Raw genomic sequence first — 17,021 nt, 5'->3', positions numbered from 1 at the left:
CATAAAAGCCAGTGTGGAAAATATAAGGCTTGAAAAACATACCTTTTAGAATAAAGAACTGGACAACTACTTTTCTTGCCTTTGGGTACACGGTTAGATTTATGGCAGTGGTACCCACTGGTGGCTCTCCAGGGAGCCACGAAAATCAGCCAGGGGAGCATGCCGACTTCTCATGAAAAACCTGCTGTCCTATATAATGTATAGGATTTTAGTCCTAATGGGGAGCCATGGCCGACGGCCCAATAGGTCAAAGGAACTGCCAGTTGAGAAAGTGACTAAATACGTACAATATATTGGCTAAAATATAAAACTTGTCCCTTAAAACAGCCATGGTGCAGAGGATTGGAGCATAGCAAAAGTCACACTGATCTTTAAAAAGGGAAGGAGAGGGGACCTGGGAAGCTATAGGCTGGTCAGCCTAACATCTGTAAAATGTTAGGGTAAGATGGTGGAATGCCTCATAAAATCTTAAAACACATAGACAAACAAGCCTTGGAGAATCACCATGGCTTCTGTAAGGGTAACTCTTGTCTCACAAACCTTTTAGGATTCCTTGAAAAGATCAACAGGTATTTGGTTGCGGGAGAACCTGTGGATATTATATATCTGGATTTTCAGAAGGCATTTGACATGTTCCCTCACTGAAGGCTGCTGAGAATTTCACAGTTAGGGAATTAGAGGGCAGGTCTTCTCCTGGATTTGGAACTGGTTGAGAATCAGGAAACAGAGAGTGGGTGTCAATGGACAATTTTCACAATGGAGAGAGGTGAAAAGTGAAATGCCCCAAGGATCTGTCCTGGGAATGTTGCTTTTCAACCTGTTCATAAATGACCTGTGTGGCTGAAAAGGCCGATTCGGGAGTGACAATCCCTTCCACACCGGGAGCAAGTGCAGTCTGTCCCTGGTTTGTCTCCCTGGCTATGGGCCTTCCTTCTTTGCCTCTTAGCCTCAGACTGTTGGCCAAGTGTCTCTTCAAACTGGGAAAGGCCATGCTGCACAGCCTGCCTCCAAGCGGGCCGCTCAGAGGCCAGGGTTTCCCACCTGTTGAGGTCCACTCCTAAGGCCTTCAGATCCCTCTTGCAGATGTCCTTGTATCGCAGCTGTGGTCTACCTGTAGGGCGCTTTCCTTGCACGAGTTCTCCATAGAGGAGATCCTTTGGGATCCGGCCATCATCCATTCTCACAACATGACTGAGCCAACGCAGGCGCCTCTGTTTCAGCAGTGCATACATGCTAGGGATTCCAGCTCGTTCCAGGACTGTGTTGTTTGGAACTTTGTCCTGCCAGGTGATGGAGGATGAATCGGAGGCAGCGCATGTGGAAAGCGTTCAGTTTCTTCTCCTGTTGTGAGTGAAGAGTCCCTGACTCACTGCAGTACAGAAGTGTACTCAGGACGCAAGCTCTGTAGACCTGGATCTTGGTATGTTCTGTCAGCTTCTTGTTGGACCAGACTCTCTTTGTGAGTCTAGAAAACGTGGACATGATTGAGACATACAAAATTATGCATGGGAAGGATAGAGTGGATAGGGAGATGCTCTTTTCCCTCTCATGTAACATCAGAACCAGGGGACATCCACTAAAATTGAGTGTTGGGAGGGCAGACAAAAGAAAATATTTATTTACCCACCATGTGATTAGTCTTTGGAACTCCTTGCCACAGCATGTGGTGATGACATCTGGCCTGGATGCCTTTAAAGGGGGATTGGACAGATTTCTGGAGGAAAAGACCATTACGGGTTACAAGCCGTAATGTCGATGTACAACCTCCTGATTTCAGAAATGGGCTATGTCAGAATGCCAGATGCAAGGGAGGGCACCAGGATGTAGATCTCTTGTTTTGTGTGATCCCTGGGGCATTTGGTGGGCCACTGTGAGATACAGGAAGCTGGACTAGATAGGCCTATGGCCTGATCCTGTAGGGCTGCTCTTATGTACTTATGAGGGAATCGCTGTTTTATGGGATTCTTGCCAGTACAGTCAGAGTGTATAACTGCAGAAGGATCGGAGACTAAGGGTGCAATCCTAACCCCTTATGTCAGTGCTTTCCAGCACTGGCATAGCAGTGCCAATGGGACATGTGCTGCATCCTGCAGTTGGGTGTCACTCACGGAGGCCTCCTCAAAGTAAGGGAATGTTTGTTTCCTTATCTCGGAGCTTCATTACCCTCATGTCAGTGCTGGAAAGCACTGGCATAAGGGCTTAGGATTGCGCCCTAAGGGTGCAACCACATTGGAATGCAGAGCAATCTATTGATATATGGAACAATGTTAGAATAAGTTTAGGTCACCATTTCCTACAGAGAAGAGTCTAAAGTGATGATGACTGGGAATGAGTTGTAGGGGAAATTATTGTGGGGCACCTGGGAAATTCTTCTGGAATACTTGTGCCACCTGGGACCCTCTGCAGTGTTTTGGGGTGCAAGAGGCAGGGGCAGGAGGTCTGGTCTAGAGGGTAGAGCCTCCATTTGCCTGAAGATTAACATCCACAAGGTCGCCAGTTCAAGGCCACCGGCACCGTGCGACCTTGAAGCAGCTGACAAGCTGCAGCTGAGCTGTTCCATCTGCTCGGAGCGTGGGAGGATGGAGGCCAGAATGTTAAACCAGATCGGAGTGTAACACCTTGAATGTAGTGGTTCTTGAAAGAAAGAACCTTCTTTCAATTTGTAAAAATCCCTGCGTGGATTTAATAAGCCTGCCTGTGTAAACCGCCTTGAATAAAGTCTTGAATAAAGACCAAGAAAGGCGGTATATAAATACTGTGTGTGTGTGTGTGTGTGTGTGTGTGTGTGTGTGTGTGTGTGTGTGTGTGTATGTGTATATATATATATATGCTCCAGTGTCCTACAGGAGTTAAGAATTCCCAAAACCTTTCTTAAAGCGTACGGAATTTGGAAGGAGAACAGCCAACTGTTTCGAGACTTTAACTGACTTTAACTTTAATTTAATTGATTAGATGCTGATAAATGAATCAAATGATTTAAGGATTTTACATAAATCGCAAAACCTCCGTGAACCTATTTCAAATTATCTGCTGTGTTCAGGTCAGGATTATCAGTCTCCGTTGAATCTACAGGAATCTGATAGAATATCTGACATTGTGAGAAACTTCTTTCACTTCCCCCAACCAACCAACCAATTTGCAGCTCTCCTGCTTATGGGTAGTATCTTGGGAAGACTTACAGAAAAGTCATCTTCCATTTTTTGTCTTCTTTGGCACAGAAACAAAGTTGTGCACATGGGGAAGTCTTGAAATGGGATAGTGAGGCAGTCAGACTTTGCTCTTAAATTATTATTATTATTATTAACAGTATTTATATACCACTTTTCAACTAAAAGTTCACAAAGCGGTTTACAGAGAAAAATCAAATAACTAAATGTAATGTCATCACTGGGTGCTCAAGAGCATAGCATAACATTTTATTAAAAAGGGGCTCCACTACCAAATAAAGAGGGGGAGGATAATGTCCGGGAAGAGACTGGTCTCTGTCTTCCCTTTCCTCTGCCTATGTCACAGTTTTGTGTTTTGATTCTTTTAGGTGGAGACAAGCGAGGCTTGGTGAGGGCCAGAAACAACTCTGAATCAGCCAGAGTTCCCCCAAATGTGGACAGGAGGCGACAACTCTCTGAATCCCAGGCAGATGCCATGAGCAACTCTGACTGCAGAATGAACCTCAGGCAACTGGGGTCTCCCAGAGGTATGAACTAGGAGATTGTGTAGTTGAGAAATGAAGTGTAGTTTCAGAATGCATGCTCAAGTGCTGAAATAAGTGAGCCAGAGAAAATGAGCCCAGGTATCAGGAACAAGATAGCCCTAGATGAATTGCTAAGTCTTCTCTCGAACTCTAACGTTGTGATTTGTCATTAAAGCATTGAGGTCAGGGTTACAAATCTCCACACGCCTGCATGAATCTAGCAGAAAATTAGGCATTATAAAAACATGAATTCTTCTTTCCCTTCCTCCATCCAACAAGTAAGTTGGTAACCCTCATGATTGTAGACGAAAATTGGGCAATGTATTAGGAAAGCTTACTGACCAGGAGCTGGAGCTCCAGTCTCTTCTCCTCTGTCAGCACATAACTCCCTTTCTCCATCTGTCAGAGCTCTTCCCCTGTGTCCTGACCACATTTTACTACTTTCTTGCTAAACTACTTCAGAGCCTTTGAAAGGTTACCACTGCAAACCAAGCCTGTGGTTTAATGGATCTGTATCACTGAGCAATGATTGAAAAGTGACAAATAGGCATGCATATTGTTTCTTTTGGCTAGAGATTGAAATTAGTATGTTTTATATGTAGTACATAGTGCTTTTGCAGTTGACCTCAGCCTTGGGGTATAAGTGTCTCCGGAGCCTCAAGAGTTCTCTGTGCAGAGGTGTGTTTGATGGTCTTCAGGTCTCCAGAGTCTCTTAAGAAGACTTAAAGGCAGACAAGATGGATATATAAGGAGGTCAATTTTAAATGGGCTATGTCAGAATGCCAGATGCAGGGGAGGGCACCAGGTCACAGGTTGTGTGTGTTGTCTTGTGTGCTCCCTGAAGCATTTGGTGGGCCACTGTGAGATACAGGAAGCTGGACAAGGTGGGCCTATGGCCTGATCCAGCAGGGCTGTTCTTATGTTCATACTTCCTATTTAAATCTGTATTTAAGATTTGAAGCATGAATGTGAAAAACTCATATTTGCAAACAAAAGCATCCAGTAGATTGGTTGTGACCCCTTTGTGAGTGTGCTGTCATATGAAGTGCGAAATAACCTTTGAGAAAACAAGCTGCACTTTTCTTAATCTTGAACATCATGTCAAACCATGGTTTGTGCTTGCCATTGTTTTTGAATTCAAGTCACATTTTCAGCATCCATGAATCCAATGGGCAAACTGTTGTTCAGAGTGGCTTTGTTGCTTTCATTTTTTTCAGCACTTGGCTTCATAAACTGATTGTCTCTGTGGCATACCTCCCACTAGAAGCAGAGCAGTGGTCATAACAATTGTTTATCAGTTCAGATACTGCGCAAAACCACTGTTAGCAGGAATGTTTGCAGACCAATCTGTGGTTTCTGATTCTGGTTTTATGATCACTCACACATCAAACTTCCTTTAACCATGGTTTAACGTGTTGTCTGAATTGAACCACTGGTTTATTGTAAAGATTTGAAATGAGTAATTCTGCACTGTATGGAAAGGCAATGATTGTGGTTTTACTTTCAGGAGGTCCCCAAGCTGCTTTGACACCAGGTGACAGAAAGAATCGGAACAAGCCAACTCGAGGGCGGAAAAAGGTCTTTGAAACCTACATGTCAAGAGAAGATATCTCGGCAGGACTGAAAAGGAAAACACTGATCCAGGTGCTGAAAGCTTAGGATGTAGATTTTCTGCCAAAGCAGCAAGTGTTCCTGCTGTTATGATGGCTTTGTATATGAGAAGGCCTTCATGGAGGTGGTTCCTCCCTCTCTTGGGGTTGTTTGTTACACTATACCTATATTGTCTAAGGTCAGACTAAGTCAAGTGTTAGTCAAGTGAATCAGTAGATAGAACATGTTTAGATATGGAACAACAAGTTGATGTGATATGGAGATAACATAGTAACAGCTTTTCAGATAGTGCATCAATATCTCGGAGAGAAGATGTCAAACAATTAGTTCTGCAGGAAGGTGCCTAGGAACCAGAATCGGGTACATTCACTCCAAGACTATAATCCTATACGAGACTGACTTGTGAGAGCCAAACATAGGATTGTACTGTCAATTACTTTTACCTGCTCTTTGTGGATCTGCTTTTAGAGTGTTTGAGCACTTCAGCTGCTTCTGAATGCTCATAAGAAAATAAGAACATAAGAACAGCCCCACTGGATCAGGCCATAGGCCCATCTAGTCCAGCTTCCTGTATCTCACAGCGGCCCACCAAATGCCCCAGGGAGCACACCAGATAACAAGAGACCCCATTCTGGTGCCCTCCCTTGCATCTGGCATTCTGACATAGCCCATTTCTAAAATCAGGAGGTTGCACATGCACATCATGGCTTGTAACCTGTAATAGATTTTTCCTCCAGAAACTTGTCCAATCCCCTTTTAAAGGCGTCCAGGCCAGACGCCACATCCTGTGGCACCACATCCTGTGGCAAGGAGTTCCACAGACCGACCACACGCTGAGTAAAGAAATATTTTATTTTGTCTGTTCTAACTCTCCCAACACTCAATTTTAGTGGATGTCCCTTGGTTCTGGTGTTATGTGAGAGTGTAAAGAACATCTCCCTATCCACTCTGTCCATCCCCTGCATAATTGCTGATGGATGAACAATGGCTCTTTTTCGGGGGTTTTCTTGGTGGCCAGGTCATCATAGAATTTGTCTTTAGCTTCTGCTGAAGATGACAGAGCCAGTGCATATGCACTGATGAGAGTGACAAGTGCTGCTGCTGAGTGGAGCTGTAGGGACAAAATTCTTTTATTTCCTGCAGAAGGTGGGATGATGGATTTCAGCAGGGTATTTCTGACCGCAAAGCCAACACCATGCTCAGCTCCATGTCGATGACAGCTGTTTTGCGGGCATCGTCTATTTCTTGCAGGTTGTCAGAGAAGCCAGGTGTCATTGTCCTAACGTCGCAGGTGCCCAGCTTTAGGGTAGGAGTTTTGCCTGTTGCAGTTGTCGATTCGCTTGTCGGTTTTCACCCTAAACCCCACGCACCCCATGAGGTTAACGGACTGTAGTAAGGCAGCCATAGCACCACTATTGTAATTCTTTACCAAATTTGTGGCAAAAAAATGCTGCAGAATTCCTGCATGACTCATACTGCATATTAAGAATAGGCTTGAATTTTTGAAGAGATTGGGGCTTTATTTAATTATAAAATTTCAGCAACAAAGAAAAAAAAATGCAAGCAAGCAAGCATGTTTTCTAAGCTGGACAGATTTCAAGACCCTGTACTTCTTACAACAAGAGATCACTTAGATATCTCAGGAAAGACAACAGAGGGTGTGCCTTTTGAATGAAATCCCTTCTGGGTTAACAAAACTATAAGACCCGTTTGTGTGACAACTTTGCTGGACCAGAAAGTTCTCCCACTTTCTGGGTTGAACTATCATTGTGGCAAAAAGGGTTGATTTCTGCAACAGAAGCTGCTGTCTTCATGCCACTGTAAACTTTTCTGGTTGGTTAGCCTGATTAAAATTGTGACTTGAAAAACTTCAGATAATTTAGGAGTTTTCTAGACAAGGCACCTGCTGGAGATTTTTGAGGAACAGATTATTCAATCTATATTTAATTTTGGGTGAAAGGGGTATATACTACTAATACTAATGTGACCTCTGCATATCTTAGGTCCTTGATAAGAACTCGATACTTGGAAAATACGAGTCACCATCAGATGGGCTGTGAAGTAGATATTGATAATAATGATAATGAGCTGATGAATGTTGTGGTTTTTGTGTGTACATATATGATCAGTATCAGCTGTGTTGTCATTTTGATGTGTATAATAATAATAATAATAATAATACTATTGACTTTGTTGATCCAGTGAATTCCTTCCCACTCTGTGATTTTGATTTTGAAAGCAGAAAGTTGTGACTTGGGTTACCCTCTAATACCTTTAAAAGTAAAAATACTCTGGCAAGTGTGGTGACTGCCTAACTTAGGACTTCAAATCACCTTCATATGAAGCCTTTCTCTTTCTTGAATGACCATTTTTTCCTACACATTTTGAAAAACAAACCTGCACTGATAAATATAGCAGCGATTGCTTGTGAGCGATTGTAAAGTAATGTTGGTTGAGGATGACATCATGAGATTCTGCAGCCAGAGGCCTGGCCCCTGACACAAATGTGAGAACAGTTGTTCTTTGCAGATGGGGAAAGTGGCTGGTTCCAGAAATGATATCACAGCGTGAAATGCACAACATTGTAAATAGGATTTTCGTAGGCACAGATAACGAGGCCCATCTGCTTTTGACGAGAAATTTGGGGGGTACTTTCAGAGGAGGAGCAGTCAAAAGGCTGGTGTGTTAAGGATGCATTTTGAAATCAGTTGTAATGCCTGGTGTGTACAGTCTTGCCATATTTTTTCATCTGTTAACATCTCATCCCTAATGCAGAAAGTGTGTTTTGGAATCTTGCTGGCTGTGTGTACCACACTGGCTGTGCCCACACAAATTATCTGTAGTCATACAGCCTTCCTGGATAGCCTCAACCTTACTTTTTGCAGGTGGATTTAAGCAAAATCTGTTGGAATGTTGAGAAATGGGGATGGAATGAGGTGTTGGAAGGAAAGTTTCTTTCAAAAATTCTTTCTCTTTCCAAGGCCATTGCCTGATGACCAAAAGTACAGTCTGCTAGGAACTTATCTTGTGCCAGCCTGGTCAGACCTGGCTGTTGTGAAGTTGGGGGGGGGGGAGTGAATCGACTGGGGGGTGGTCTGTAGCCAACAGGAATAAGTCTCTGAGCAAACCTGACCCAGAAATTGCAAGGAATGATGCTTAACCTGGCCTCTTGTAGAGTCAGGAAGCTTTCCTGCTTGCTTCGGCTGGTCTCTTTTCAGGCTCCTTTTGCCACTCCTCTTATGATGGCAAACAGACTGAGTCGTCACCAGATATTTCTCAAGTTACCAGATCAAGACCTTGCATGGGTGCACTGTTCTCTCTAAGCTGCATGACCCGAATTGGAGCCCTATGCAGCTTCTTTGACGATGTTCTGGAACTTGGCGATGATGATGATATCAATTCTGCTCCATTAGGACTTTGCAGTTTCTGTGGAAACTGTAGGGAGCACTTCTCAGGACATGAGAGACTGGCTGAAATGAAAGGGAGGTGTCCATTTGCAGTCCTGCGCAACTCCCATTCATTGCACGAGGGCTATATAACCTGATTGATGTCTTTTGTGTTTCCCAAGAAAGAGTCACATGTTAGAGTTAAAATTTAACAATCTGATAGACAGTGTCTGTCTTCAGTGGAAGTGGGTACCATTCCTTGTACCAGATCAAAGGTGCTTTCCAATATTGCATCCACTATTCTGCATTCCCTTTGCATACCACAGACACAGTTCCCTGTGAGCTGCACAGTTATAATCAAAGACCCATGCAGCTTCTCTCAGCACTCTGGAGCTAGGTGATGATGGTGGTATTATTGTCAGGTGCTCTGGAACTGCCCCTGTGCAGCCAATGTAGAGCTCCAAGCTCTTCCTGGGCAGTGTTACAGCAAACACAGGCTACAGCCCTTCACCAGAAGTATCAACAAAAGCACAACCTGCAAACCAGATTGGTTTACTTTCTAGCTGAGATCCTCATAGTCCTTAATTATTTATTCCAGGGCTGTGGAGTTGGAATTGGAAGCAATTTTGGGTGGAATGGGTAAAAACATACCAGTGCTGACCCCGTTATAAAAACTTAGGAGCCTCACTTTCGCTGCCGTATGAGCTGCTGATGGTCTCCTGAGGGAAATTCAATGGTGCATTGAGCCACATGGTGTGGGAATAATGCTCTGTACATTTGGCTCTGGTACATTAAGAATACAAACTGTCCTCAGATCAACTGATTTCTATGAGGATGTCGGTGTGTCATGCAATGTTCCCTTTAATTTTTTCTTCCCACTTAGTGGAACAGTTAATGATCCAAGCAGTTTATAAGCACTGTAATTAAAATGGCCAGACTGACCAGCAGGCAGTAAGTGAGGTACTACTGGGGAATTGCAGCTAAGCCGGTCAGGTGGCATGATATGACATGTGTGGCATTATCAGATATGACAAAGAACTATGTAATCAGTACACAGTTAGCCTTTTAAAAATGAAATGTACTCTTATTTTGATATAAGTTATGACTAAGAAGTATCCTAATGATTCACATGGTTAAATATCTTATGGTGCCATTCACCATTTTAGTAAGTTTATCATGATGAATACATATTGACCTTTTGTGAAAGATTCGGAGTTGGAGATTTAAATATTGAGGAGTCGGAGGTTTTGTACAACTCCACAACCTGATTTGTTTGAGGCCGTACCTGCCAGTGTTGTTTTTTCCTTTGTGAATTGGTAGGAATGAAAATATATATATTGGCAACCTTCAGTCTCGAAAGACTATGGCATCGCGCTGTGAAAGGTGGTTCTGGCACAGCGTCTAGTGTGGCTGAAAAGGCCAATCCGGGAGTGACAATCCCTTCCACACCAGGAGCAAGTGCAGTCTGTCCCTGGTCTGTCTCCCTGGCTATGGGCCTTCCTTCTTTGCCTCAATTTGCTGTGAATTGGTAGGAATGAATAATAATAATCATTGGGCCTGATGAATCTAACAAACTGTGTGTGGATACAGTTTTTGATTGAAGTCCTAGTACTGGCACTGTTGCAGTATCTTCATTATTGTTAAGAATTCGCTGGTTTGGGACCACTCTGGTTGAGTGCCACTTTATTGCTGGAGGGCGGGATTAAGGGGCTATTGTTGGAATAACTAAAAAGCAGCAAACGGTCACTAGTATTCTTCCTGATATCTCATTCAAATTGTTCTTTAATCCAACCCTAATTGTAATTTTTGTCTTTTTTTTTTTCAAGGGACCCCTGAGAATAAACCCCAAGAAGTACCACGAGGCCTTCATTCCCTCTCCAGTAAGTAGCATGTCATTATTTGAAGTTATCTATAGCTGTCACAACACCACATAACACCTTTCTCATCTCAGTACTGCCCACTTGGCTTGATGGAGCAATTATCCCAAGATATACACAAGCCATGTAAACCATGGGTGCAGTCCATCAGGCATTGTTCCTACAGAGCCTCTGATCTGTGGAAATGTCATTGAAACAGATGTCAGTTGTTTAGGAGCTGAAATGGGTCATTCTGGCACATGTGATCTGAACTTCTTGGTGCCAGAGGTGAGGTTCGTTTTCAGCTTGCTGAAGCCAGCTGAGTCCAGGTTGGAGACCACCGGTTAGTTGTAAACCAAGGTTTTATGATTATGCTTACAGATGGCTCGCAGATTTTCCTCTTACTTTAAGTTAAGCTCCCCAAAACAAATATGCTTCTCTGCTGCTGGTCTGCTGCATGAGCTAATCTGTAAACTTGATCTCAAAGTAATGTTCATGCTGCATTTCAACTGCTCATTTTTGAACGCCAAACCATGGGCAGTTGGTGCAACTCCTGTTGAGTGGAATTGTGTGTGCCTCTTTAACTTGTAGGAATGAGAGTGCTTAATGGTACCTGGTTTAGAAGAAAGTAGATGCTTGTTGTAAGCTGTGCTTGTCTGTTGTAGTAGGAGCTCACAGCTTCATTATTTCTCGGCAGCCATAAGGTCACTTCTCGGCAGTGACTGTTTTAATTTCATGTTATATATTTATCACACTTTAGTCTTTCCTTCTTCCCAGGACCTTCAGGACCCCCAACCCTTTTTTTCCTCACAGTGCTCTAACACAGCCTCGTTAGGTTAGTCTGCCAGTCACCACGCATTTTGAGGAGACTGAGCAGAGGTCTCTCTAGTCCGTATCCAACTCTCTAGCCACGATTCCACACTATCTAGAAATAATTCATTAGGAGCAGGAATGTGTCTCCTGTAGGATTATTTCAATCTGTTGCTGGCCACTAGCATGAGGATTTAATAATTAGTATTAATAGATGTAACCTTGATTCATGCAGGATTTCAGTTGGGATTAGGCAGCAATAAACTTGGTGTTGTGGTGGAGCGACATGAGTGCTCCTTCCTTCCCATGTGGCTATTGTGAGCTAGGTACCCCATAAGAACAGCCCCACTGGATCAGGCCATAGGTCCATCTAGTCCAGGTTCCTGTATCTCACAGCAGCCCACCAAATGCCCCAGAGAGCACGCAAGACAGCAAGAGACCTGCATCCTGGTGCCCTCCCCTGCATCTGACGTAGCACCCATTTCTAAAATCAGGAGGTTGCACATACACATCATGCCTTGTAACCCGTAATGGATTTTTCCTCCAGAAATTTGCCAAATCCCCTTTTAAAGGCATCTAGGTCAGATGCCATCACCACATCCTGTGGCAAGGAGTTCCACAGACTAAAAACACGCTGAGTAAAGAAATATTTTTCTTTTGTCTGTCCTAACTCTCCCAACGCTCAGTTTTAGTGGATGTCCCCTGGTTCTGGTATTTGAGAGTGTAAAGAGCATCTCTCTAGCCACTCTGTCTATCCCCTGCATAATTTTGTATGTCTCAATCGTGTCCCCCCTCAAGCGTCTCTTTTTTAGGCTGAAGCGGCCCAAACGCCGTCGCCTTTCCTTATAAGGAAGGTGCCCCAGCCCTGTAATCATCTTAGTCGCTCTCTTTTGCACCTTTTCCATTTTCACTATATCCTTTTTGAGATGCGGTGACCAGAACTGAACACAATACTCCAGGTGTGGCCTTACCATTGATTTGTACAACGGCAATATAATATTAGCAGTTTTGTTCTCAATACCTTTTCTAATGATCCCAAGCATAGAATTGGCCTTCTTCACTGCCGCTGTACACTGGGTCGACACTTTCATCGACCTGTCCACCACCGCCCCAAGATCTCTCTCCTGATCTGTCACAGACAGCTCAGAACACATCAGCCTATATGTGAAGTTTTGATTTTTTACCCCAATGTGCATGACTTTACGCTTGCTTACATTGAAAGGCATCTGCCATTTTGCACCCCATTTGAATGCCCAGGAGTGGTTATTGTCAGATTATCACTGTAAAGAAAAATGTGCATGTAGGAGGGAGATTATGTGAACAGGGTCTCCGCACCATCAGAAATTTTCTTGGGGCACACAGTACATGAAGTTCTTATTGCTGGCCAAGGTACATATGAAGCAGGCCATAGATTTGAATCTGAATGCATACTTGAGTTATTTTTAGTGCACAGCAAGTATGTTGGCGCATATGCTTGGATTTTGAAGGAAAAATATATTCATTTTTCAAAGAGATTGAAATAAGTTCGAATAATCTTATTAGATAGTAAGGCTAATTGGACTTCTTTGGACTTGACTATTGGTTCCCTACTCCCCCAGTAAGATGCTGGGAAAAGTCATGTAAATGCCTGCATTGCTCAGAGAGCAATTTGAAGTGCAGTTCTGTTGCTGAAGTTGAACAGATCTGGCTACTACCAGCTACCTGGACAGGAGACTGACTAGAAGTCATATTTCAGGTCCTCTGAGGTCTGTGGAGGAAGCATGGGCATAAGAGTGATTCAGTAAATAAATCATTTCAGCCTAACAACCTGAAATGTCCAAAGTACTACTTCAGGGGTCTCCAAACTTTTCAGTATGAGGGCCACATTGTATGTTTTACACATTTTCATGGGCTGACAAAAATCAGTTTTATAAATGGATGAATGAAGTTTAAATGAATGAATAAGTTTTACTTGGATCTTTTTTTGTAATCAGCATGATATGATTCAGACAATCACAAAAATGTACTATGCTTAAACTTGGAAATTGTATATAATAAGTAAAAATGTCAAACGTTAGCAAATGCTCTGACAAAAAAAAGTTGCTGTAGGCCAGATAAAATTATGTGCTGGACAGGATGTAACCCCCAGGTCATAGTTTGGAGAACACAGTATTACTTTTTCTGAGGGTTAATCGTTTACTTATTTAAAAAGTGTGTATCCTGCTTTTCCTAAAAAAGATCAATACAGCTTACGATAATAATACATAAAATGCAACAGAAAAACTTAAAAGCATAATAAAAAGCATTCAGTGGGACCCTGGTATCCCCGGGGGATTCATTCCTGTATCCCCTGCGGAAACAAAATTCCATGGATAATTGAATCCACAGGGGTTGGGGACATGCCGGCAAATCGGAAGTGTCTCTCCGAAGCATCCGGAAGGTCTTCTGAGCATGGGGAGGCCACAATAAACTCTGGAAAACCCAGTCCTATGCACATGAAGTAAGTCCACTTACTCATTCCCTGGTGTGTATGCAGAATTGCAATGGGCTAGCTCCCCATTGATTTGTTGGGGAGTACGGGAATGAGCATTCTAGAAGATGGGCTACAAGACCTCCTGGTTTTACTTTGGAACAGTTTCATGGAAACGAAGCCAGAGAGAATATGGGAGAAAAGAGGAGCTCAGCTGGGATGTCCCAGGCATGTTTGGAGAGTAGTGAGTGAATTAACCTTTTATGCCCCATTAATTTATACAAATATGATAGACTGCAGAATGGAGTGTGTGTTCCTTTCCTGCAGATACAATACATCCAGCATTGCAACTGGCAGGTGCTAAACCTCCCGCTAGTTTCCTTGTACAATATGTAAATCGATAAAGTGATTGGACAAACAAGCTGCTGTAAGTCGCCTCCTAGCATGGATAATGTGAGAGGGGCTGCAGCAGCCCGAGGGTGATGACTGAAATGAGCAGGCACTTCTCTGGAATGATGTAAAGCATTTTTAAGCATGTGGTGGGATTACTTTGGGAGTAGAGGGGAAAGGGGGATGGGGAAGAGGAAAGCTGGAGTCTTCAGAAGAACAGCTTCCAAGATGAATGATGTGAGTCCAAGAAACTCTGCAATTTTTCTGCATCTTGTCATGGGAGGCAGCCTTTGTACAGCTGTTGAGCTGCTGCAGAATGTAACTTGTCCTGCTGTGGGATGGCCTTGGTTTCAGGCTAGGACAGCGCTGGCGTGTTCCAGTGTTGGAGCAAAACTGAAGCTGCAGATACGATGCTGCAGATACGATGTGCCTGACCATCATTTGTTTGTGTAATGAATGTTTGGAGGAAAATCACATTGTCACCAGCAACACTTTGATGTTGGGAAAATGCAATCTCTGTCTTTTCACCTTACCCCTATCTAATACATCCATTTCAGTTTGGAATGTAGCAGGTAGTGCTTGTATGACTATCATGAAGAGAGAAGTCACGGATGCAGAAACAGTGGGAGAGAAGTTTAAGATGCCATAGAAATATGCTATTTTTTTGGATCCAGGAATTCTGAGAAAAAAATTCTCTCTCAGGAGCACTGTGTTTTGCATTCTATAGAATGTCAATTTTTGCCACTTTTTGGGTATTCACTGTAACTTATATACTATAGGCACTTTCTCATTTGTGGTTTTCCCAGGTTGGTTTTGTTTGTCATGATGGAAGGTACATCTATCAGCCTCCAGGTGACACTGTCCTGTTGGGTAGTTGCTCTGGCCCTAAATCTCAGCTGTTCTTGGTTGCCAAGGCTGGTCTCTGTCTAGCAGACCTCCCCCTTTTTCAGTTCTTCTGCTTTCCACTGTCAAATGAACTTATGAACTTCCTTATACTGAGTCAGACCACTGGTCCCTCTACACTAGTATTGGATTTAGTTATATATTGGGAGGTTTTATCCTTTTCTTTCCCATTCCAGAAAGGAAGTGCTCAAGGTGGCTTACATAAGTAACACAGTTAATAGAAAGCAAAAGAGGTAATCAAACAACACAATGAAAACAGGAAACAGAAAAGCAAAATTAAAAGCTGTACTGCGCTGTCTCTTCCACCTGGCAGTGATTCTCCAGGCTCCTTCCCCAGCCCTGCTACCTGAGACCCATTAGCTGGAGATGCCCTAAAGAGAACCTCCTGCATGCAAAACATGTACTCTGCTGGTTTATGTTCTCTGGCCCTGGTGGGTGTGCTGGTGCCAAAGGGGAACAGATTCAGTGGTCAGAGGGGGAGATGAGATGTCCAAATTATGAGGTGTAGAATATCATATACTAAAAGACATTCATGTACCAGAACAGGAATACTGTATAGGTGGAGGTGGACATCTCCAGCTAAGTACTCCTGAAGAACCTACAGATTGAATCTCATTATTTCCATTCCCAGAACTCACATGGGTGGCACTAAAGCAAATCAATTTTAAAAACAAAGCCCCTTTGCTATGTGATTTAAAAACAGCCTTGCTGACCTTTATGATGTTAAGACAAACAATCCATCAATGTCTCTCTCCAGGGCAAGCCAGCTACCCCTCCCTTCACCCAGAGCAAAGTGATCTTTCTTTCACATGCTCAGGGGGAAGGAAGGGGTCGATTTGCCTTAGAGTGAATCCTGGAGACAGAATGATTGATGGATTTTAGCCAGCTGCCCCCTCTTGCATTAACTAGGCTATTGTTAAACAGCTGTTTTCCTTTAATTTAAAGGTCCCTTCTCATCTGGCTGAGATAGAAAAATCTGTGGATTTTTCCACAGGTGAAAAATCTGTGGACAATTAGGTTATATCTTTAATCAGTTGCTTGACTATCTCTCTACAGTAGTAAGAAAAGCAGTTTTTTTAACTGATTTTAAAGGGATCAGCACATTCCTTCTCATTTGCAGTGGCCATTTGTGTTGAGTCAAATCCGTGTATAAAAAAAATCTGTGTATAACAAGGTTGCGTCTGTATACATTTGGGGCCAAACTGGGTTGGAGGTGTGTGAGTGCATCTCTTTAAATTCTTTTGCAGTTAACAATGGGAGGTCCTGATTTCAGATTGGGACTGAACTGTAGTGGTTTGAAAGAATAATCCTGACTCCTGGACCATTTTCATCATGCACAAACACATTTTACCTATAGGGGCTTGAGTAGTTTTAGAGGTGGGAGCATTTTTAATCAAGAAAACAGCTAGGGGGAAGGGCTCCCAGTCTAAATAACTCTCCCTGCCTCATGGTGGCTGTTCGTAAAACATTTAATGAGATGGAGATGTTTGTGTTTGTGTTGTCAGGTAATTTGGTTGACAGTACATCATCTTCCATACTGTGCTTCCCTGAATTCGAAGTAGTGGGTTCTGAAAGACAATACAACATTGTGTGTGATCTGTTCTGGAAGAACCAAGTGCTTAGACATTAAGCAGTAATAAAGCCTCCTCTTTCAGCCATGCAGCATATTGTTCTTGTGGGGAAAATACAGTGGTATTAGGCAGCCTAATGGAAAAGAGGAACAGTGTTTCACAGAAGGGCTGGCAGTCCCCTGCCGTATCTCTTTACAGTGCCATTTTTGAGAAGCCCCAGAGTTTCTGTGTGGACTGAACCAATTTTGAGCAGACTGGAGTTTATTGCTGCCATGGGAAAATGGCACATTTCTACCTAGCTAGTAGCAGTAATGAGCAGATCATTAAGGCAGTAACTGAGCTTGCCTTAGAAAC

General features: G+C 43.2%; 1 protein-coding gene across 1 annotated transcript in view; it reads left to right on the top strand.

Moving 5' to 3' along the window:
- Positions 1 to 17,021, top strand: part of DIS3L2 (DIS3 like 3'-5' exoribonuclease 2) — a 267,654-nt gene that overhangs the window by 39,619 nt on the left and 211,014 nt on the right. The window contains exons 3-5 of the mRNA XM_066621078.1: positions 3,536 to 3,694; positions 5,199 to 5,335; positions 10,515 to 10,568. Coding sequence (XP_066477175.1) covers positions 3,536 to 3,694; positions 5,199 to 5,335; positions 10,515 to 10,568 — 350 coding nt within the window. The remainder of the gene's footprint in view (positions 1 to 3,535; positions 3,695 to 5,198; positions 5,336 to 10,514; positions 10,569 to 17,021) is intronic.

The sequence above is a fragment of the Tiliqua scincoides genome, chromosome 3 (assembly GCF_035046505.1).
Source record: "Tiliqua scincoides isolate rTilSci1 chromosome 3, rTilSci1.hap2, whole genome shotgun sequence".
Lineage (NCBI taxonomy): Eukaryota > Metazoa > Chordata > Lepidosauria > Squamata > Scincidae > Tiliqua > Tiliqua scincoides.
This window is presented reverse-complemented; position numbering and strand designations above follow the sequence as displayed.